The 6,000-nt window shown below is 48.4% G+C and overlaps 1 protein-coding gene across 2 annotated transcripts in view; it reads left to right on the top strand.

Moving 5' to 3' along the window:
• The window catches only part of LOC143327836 (protein kinase C epsilon type-like), a 54,042-nt gene that overhangs the window by 29,097 nt on the left and 18,945 nt on the right, over positions 1-6,000 (top strand). For both annotated transcript variants that reach the window (XM_076742378.1, XM_076742379.1), the window contains exons 4-10: positions 153-187; positions 322-410; positions 744-876; positions 956-1,098; positions 1,176-1,272; positions 1,355-1,632; positions 1,783-1,956. In XM_076742378.1, the coding sequence (XP_076598493.1) occupies positions 153-187; positions 322-410; positions 744-876; positions 956-1,098; positions 1,176-1,272; positions 1,355-1,632; positions 1,783-1,956 (949 nt within the window). The remainder of the gene's footprint in view (positions 1-152; positions 188-321; positions 411-743; positions 877-955; positions 1,099-1,175; positions 1,273-1,354; positions 1,633-1,782; positions 1,957-6,000) is intronic.

Below are 6,000 nucleotides of genomic sequence, written 5' to 3'. Positions count from 1 at the left end.
GGACTGGCTTAAATAAGAAATGAAACACATTTGCTGTTTATCTCCTCTCATATCCTTCAGCATCCTCTCTGTCTGACACGGCTCCTCCAAACATACTGTGCACATACTGATGATGGGTAACAGCACATTTTCTGTCTCTCTTTGACCTTCAGGGGCGTCTTAGGAAAGCAGGGCTACCAGTGTCAAGGTAGGACGGAGCTGAGTTCATTTACATTCCTGTCGTCCATTGATGTTTGTCGAGACCCTCGGCTGGAGGCACTGCACACTCATTCAGCTGCCCTGTAAATGTGCTTCTCACGTCGGTGTGTGTTCCCCCTGCAGTGTGCACCTGTGTGGTCCATAAGCGCTGCCATGAGCTGATCATTACCAAGTGTGCAGGGATGAAGAAGCAGGAGGACACAGTCGGGGAGGTACTGATCTACGTCTGCAGGCTGTCTTCATTACACTCAGCACAGATATGTGAACGCTTCAGACGTCAGTTAAATGCAGTGTTTTTCATATGAGCTGACATTCTGGTGGTCTACACTGTAAAAAGTGAAAGTAAGATAAAGTATCTTAAATCAAAACAGAATGTGTCTGTTTTTTGTCTGTTACCAGGCAGTTATTACTTGTTTTAAACTCTTTTGTCTTCATTATCTGAATAAGGTAACTTGTTAATGAGATTTTATTGCTGGTTCTGAGTAACTTAACGCACCTGCGGACTCCTGCAGGTTCGTCTCACTGTCCTCTTGTGCCTCTTACAGCCAGTCGGGTCTCAGAGGTTCAGTGTCAACGTGCCGCACAAGTTCAGCATCCACAACTTCAAAGTTCTCACCTTCTGTGACCACTGCGGGTCTCTGCTGTGGGGTCTGCTGCGACAGGGACTCCAGTGTAAAGGTACAGAACGGAAAAACACACCTCCATTTCATCAGTGATAGAGACTCATGCTGTGTCCTCCTCCGTCTGTGCGTCTCAGTGTGTAAAGTGAACGTCCACCGGCGCTGTGAGAGGAATGTAGCTCCAAACTGCGGCGTGGATGCCAGAGGAATCGCTAAAGTCCTCTCTGACCTCGGAGTCACGCCGGACAAGATCTTCAACAGCGCCCAGAGACGGAAAAAGGTGAGTCGTCCTCCAGCTTTAGAAGAAGTCAAAGTTAGTGATGAGGATGCTGACAGAGGTGTTTGTTCTTGAAACAGCTTCCTCAGGGTCAGGACCCCCAGCAGCCGTTATCAGGGACGCCCAAGACAGAAGAGGACCGCTCAAAGTCCGCCCCCACCTCACCATGTGACCAGGGTAGCAGAAGTTCTGACCGTCACACATGAACTCTAACCTGCATGAAACCAAACCACCAGAGCTCATTTTCCTTTCTGTCCAGATGCCAAGGAGCTGGAGAACATCCGGAAGGTTCTGTCCTTCGACCACCGCGGAGAGGAGCACAAAGCGCACCCCCTCTCCTCCGCCTCGTCTGGTGCTGTGGTGACAGGGGACACTCATGGAGGAGGGGGAGGAGGCAATGGAGGCAGCGTCAGAGTGGAGGGTGAAGGAAGACGGGAGAACGGAGAGGTCAAAGGTCACATCGCTCCTGAAATCAAGAGGATGAACCTGCGCGACTTTCAGTTCATCAAAGTTCTGGGGAAAGGAAGCTTCGGAAAGGTGAGCGGACGTGTTGTTGTCTGTATCTACGAGAATAAAAAATAAGTGAGGTACAATAATAAAGATGGAACGGAAAGCAGGAACAGGACGAAGGACGAAGACATGAAGAGGAAAATAGTCTCTCCAGTGTGTTGTGTGTCACCTGAGCAGGTGATGCTGGCGGAGCTGAAAGGCAGCGACGAGGTTTACGCCGTCAAAGTGCTGAAGAAGGACGTGATCCTGCAGGACGACGACGTGGACTGCACCCTGACTGAGAAACGCATCCTGGCCCTGGCCAGGAAACACCCCTACCTGACACAGCTCTTCTGCTGCTTCCAGACCAAAGTAGGAACACACACACACACACACACACACACACACACACACACACACACACATGCAGGCATCATCTGCACCTGCAGGGGGAAGCGTTGGACCACTTTTCAAGCTGTGGCCTTTAGTTCCAGAGGAAGGAGGAGAGAGTGAAACGTTCTGTCAGAACACCAGCATCCGAATCCTCCAGAGCATGAACAGATGTGTGTTTTCAGCACAAATGAAGGTGTTTGAGATGAACGAAAAAACAGCTCCTTCAGACAGGTGACTTTCATTTTAACTGGAATTTAAAAGGGTCTCATGGTTAATCTGATGGGTCACCAGATAATTAAGGGATACAAAACAAAAATAGTTAAATGCTTTTTTAATACTTAACACTTTAACTCTAAAAATCCTTTAAATGAAACAATATGAGAAGATCAATCACCTGATGTTTAATATTTCAACGACATAAAAAGCTGCAAACCTGAAACACAACTGAATAACATTAAATGAAATGAGTCACAGATGCATTAAGCCTCGACTGTTAACGACATAGAATACATTCAAACTCAGTAAAAGAGATTTCTATCGGGTCACCTTGTCGGTTAAATCTGTCCCACCTTTTAGCTCTGTGTGATATGTGTTGAAGGTGAAACTGCAGAGAGAGAGAAGAGAATGACAGTCTGATCCCGAACAACAAGAACAGCTTTGATAAGAAAGCTGCTCTCAGAGCCTCAGACTGTCCTCAGCTCAGCACCTGTTGATTAAAACAGGTGAAGCTAACGTCCCTTCAGGCTGGAAATTCACCTCCGCCCCGAGACGCTCAGAGCTCTGTCTGTCACACTCTGCGTCCTCCCATCGTCTCCGCTGCTCGGCTGCCTTTTCTGTCCATACAGTAAGTGGACGATGACAGACGGACACACAAAGGGCGGGTGGGACGCTGCTAGCATATGTTTTGTCTATCATACATTACATAAGTGTTCCTGTCTGGGAACGTATAGAGTGTGTGTGTGTGTGTGTGTGTGTGTGTGTGTGTGTGTGTGTGCTTGGAGACTTGCTGAAGTCCATTCGCTGCAGGTTGAGCCTCATGGTGCCGCACGGATGAACTTCTATCAGACAGACCTCAACCAAGCACGAGCTAAAACTACAGAACTGCTGCAGCATCAGGAGACGAAGAGTCACGCTGAGGTGTTTGCTTGAAATGCAAAAAAAAAAAAAGATTATTTTGAGCTGCTTTCACTTCTTGATGAGGCTTCTTGATGCTTGTGAAGCAATCAGAGTGTTAGAGCACAAATATTTGCAACCGTTTAGAGGTGAGATTTCTGGTTTTAAGGACAGAAGGCCAGAACTGAGTTTCCTGGAGTCAGAGGAGGAGGAGGAGGAGGAGGAGGAGGAGGAGGAAGAGCTGAGCTGCGTCTTTTGTTTATTTTCACAGACTGTTCTGGAAAGCTTGAGTCTAATGACGCCGTCCCCTGTTCAATTTATTTATTCCTGTTATTTTCCTCTGAAGCAAACACAAACAGAGCGAGAGGCCGAGAATAACAGACAGACGGACGCACGGACGGACAGACAGACAGACAGACAGACAGACAGACAGACAGACAGATGGACGGTGTCCTCGCTTTATTCTTTATTCTTCCTTTTATTTGTTTTTGTAAGCCTGCCTGATGCATAAATTCACACACACACACACACACACACACACACACACACACACACACACACACTCTCTCTCTGGCAGCCAGGTATGACTGGGAGTGTGTTCTCGGACAAAACAAAGGGTTTTTTTGTGGCTCTTATGTAACTGCTTTGATGCTTATCAGGGACATGATGTGTATTCCATATGGTGCAGGACCCCACCCTCATCCCCCCCCCCCCCCCGCTCTTCTTGGAACACACACTTAATGCTCTGAAGTTGATGTGATTACAGTAAACAAACCCACACAGACTATGTAATCACACACACGTTGAGCCTCACCGTGGAGTCGCTCCTCGAACATCAGGTCACTTCTACTGGTCCAGGCTGGTCCACGTCCAGGCTGGCCCACGTCCAGGCTGGCCCACGTCCAGGCTGGTCCACGTCCAGGCTGGTCCACGTCCAGGCTGGCCCACGTCCTGGCTGGTCTACGTCCTGGCTGGTCCACGTCCAGGCTGGTCCACGTCCAGGCTGGCCCACGTCCTGGCTGGTCCACGTCCAGGCTGGCCCACGTCCAGGCTGGCCCACGTCCTGGCTGGTCCACGTCCAGGCTGGTCTACGTCCTGGCTGGTCCACGTCCAGGCTGGTCCACGTCCAGGCTGGTCTACGTCCTGGCTGGTCCACGTCCTGGCTGGTCCACGTCCGCTCAGTCTCTACACTTTACATACACATCAGGTGCTGATGTGGATTTCATTTCTAAATTTTTAAAGGAATACTTCTAATGAAGTCATAAGAGACTATTTTTGGAGGATTTACTGCTTTTCCTGTTTTATAGGATTTGTTTATTGTTTATTTACCCTTTGTTTTATTGAGGGTTTTAGCCTTTTTTTTTAAAGTCTTCTATCATGAAAAGCCGGTTGGTGCGCTGTGACATCACTCTTCTTAAAAGAGGCTGTACTTTGTGTGACCTATGTCCTACCTACACCCTCCCTCCCGCCTTCTTCTCCCCCTCCCCCTCCCTCCCTCCGCCACACTCCTCTCAATCGACTGTGGGATCGCAGCCGTTCCCCTATCGGCCTAATTACCGCCGAGAAATGTAAATAACATTATACAACAGTAGCGCCGGGCCTCAGTCTGCTCAGAGGCCGAGCGGGGAAGCGAAAGCAGGGAAGGAAAGCTGCTTTTAGGCTGCAGGCCGTCAGTATTTGTGATGATAAACAGGCCGGAGTGAAGGCGGCTTTGGAGGAGTGAGTGAGTCAGGAACAGGACAGGTTACAGCGTCAGAGTGAGTGAGTTTAAAGAGCTGTGATTGGTGAAGATCAGAAGCAGCAGAGCGGCCAGAACGCAGGCAGGTGCGTTAATGAACCTTTGTTCTCTGCTGCCGAGGAGGACGGCGATGCTCAGAGTCAGACAGTCACAGACTCGTGACTGGAAGCAAGGTGGACGAGCAGCTGTTAGACACACTCTGACGTGTCTGTCAGTGTTACTGTCCGAGCTGCAAGCTGACAGGGTTTGAGTCTAACCTTCATTCTGTCCATCGCTGTGATGACGCTTCGATTTGCTGGTGTTTGATTTCCTCTGTCAGTACAGAAGCAGTGATAGTGTTTTTATCCTGGAGCAAATCTTCACCTGTGTGTGTGTTTTCTCTAATGTTTCAATCAGGACGGCCTGGACTGTAATCCGCTAACCTCAGCCTGGAGCAGCTTTGGAGAAAATGTGAAACTTATTTAATAGTTAATGTTTGATTCTAAACACACAATTAAGTTATGAAATCATTAAAAATAGTTACCAAACGTCAGGGTATGCTGTCAATTATAGTTTTTAGAAAGAAAGGAAACTGGAATCGGTAGGTCCAACTCTTCATCCCTAACCGCACACACACACACACACACACACACACACAGAATACATGAACAGTGTCATCAGAGCGTTTTTCTGTCACTAAGAGACATCAAAATGCTCGGACACACTCTGCTCAGGACCGTCTACCTCCTCTCTGCAGCTTAACATCACACACACACGCACACGCACACACACACACACACACACACACACACTTGATCTCAGCTTCCCTGACTTTCCGTCTGTTTCACTAATCAAGACAAACTACTCACTTACCAAATTTTCTTAAGCGTTCTGCTCATTTGAATTTACGGGAACGAGGAGTAAGAAGATATTCTGTATGAGAACCAACAGGCAAGTTCCTCCTGTCAGCCGAGGGGGGGGTTAACCATCAAGAACAATACACACACACACGCACACACACACACACACACACACACACACACACACACACACACAGGTTGTTCAGCCAAATGTGTGTCAGTCTTGAGCGGTGGAGAGTTGTTCTTTTCCAAACTTTGTTCAGTGAATGTTCCTATGTTTGCTGTTCTTGGGATGCAGTTCAGACACACACACACACACACACACACACACAC

The sequence above is a fragment of the Chaetodon auriga genome, chromosome 11 (genome assembly GCF_051107435.1).
Source record: "Chaetodon auriga isolate fChaAug3 chromosome 11, fChaAug3.hap1, whole genome shotgun sequence".
NCBI classification, from domain to species: domain Eukaryota; kingdom Metazoa; phylum Chordata; class Actinopteri; order Chaetodontiformes; family Chaetodontidae; genus Chaetodon; species Chaetodon auriga.
This window is presented reverse-complemented; position numbering and strand designations above follow the sequence as displayed.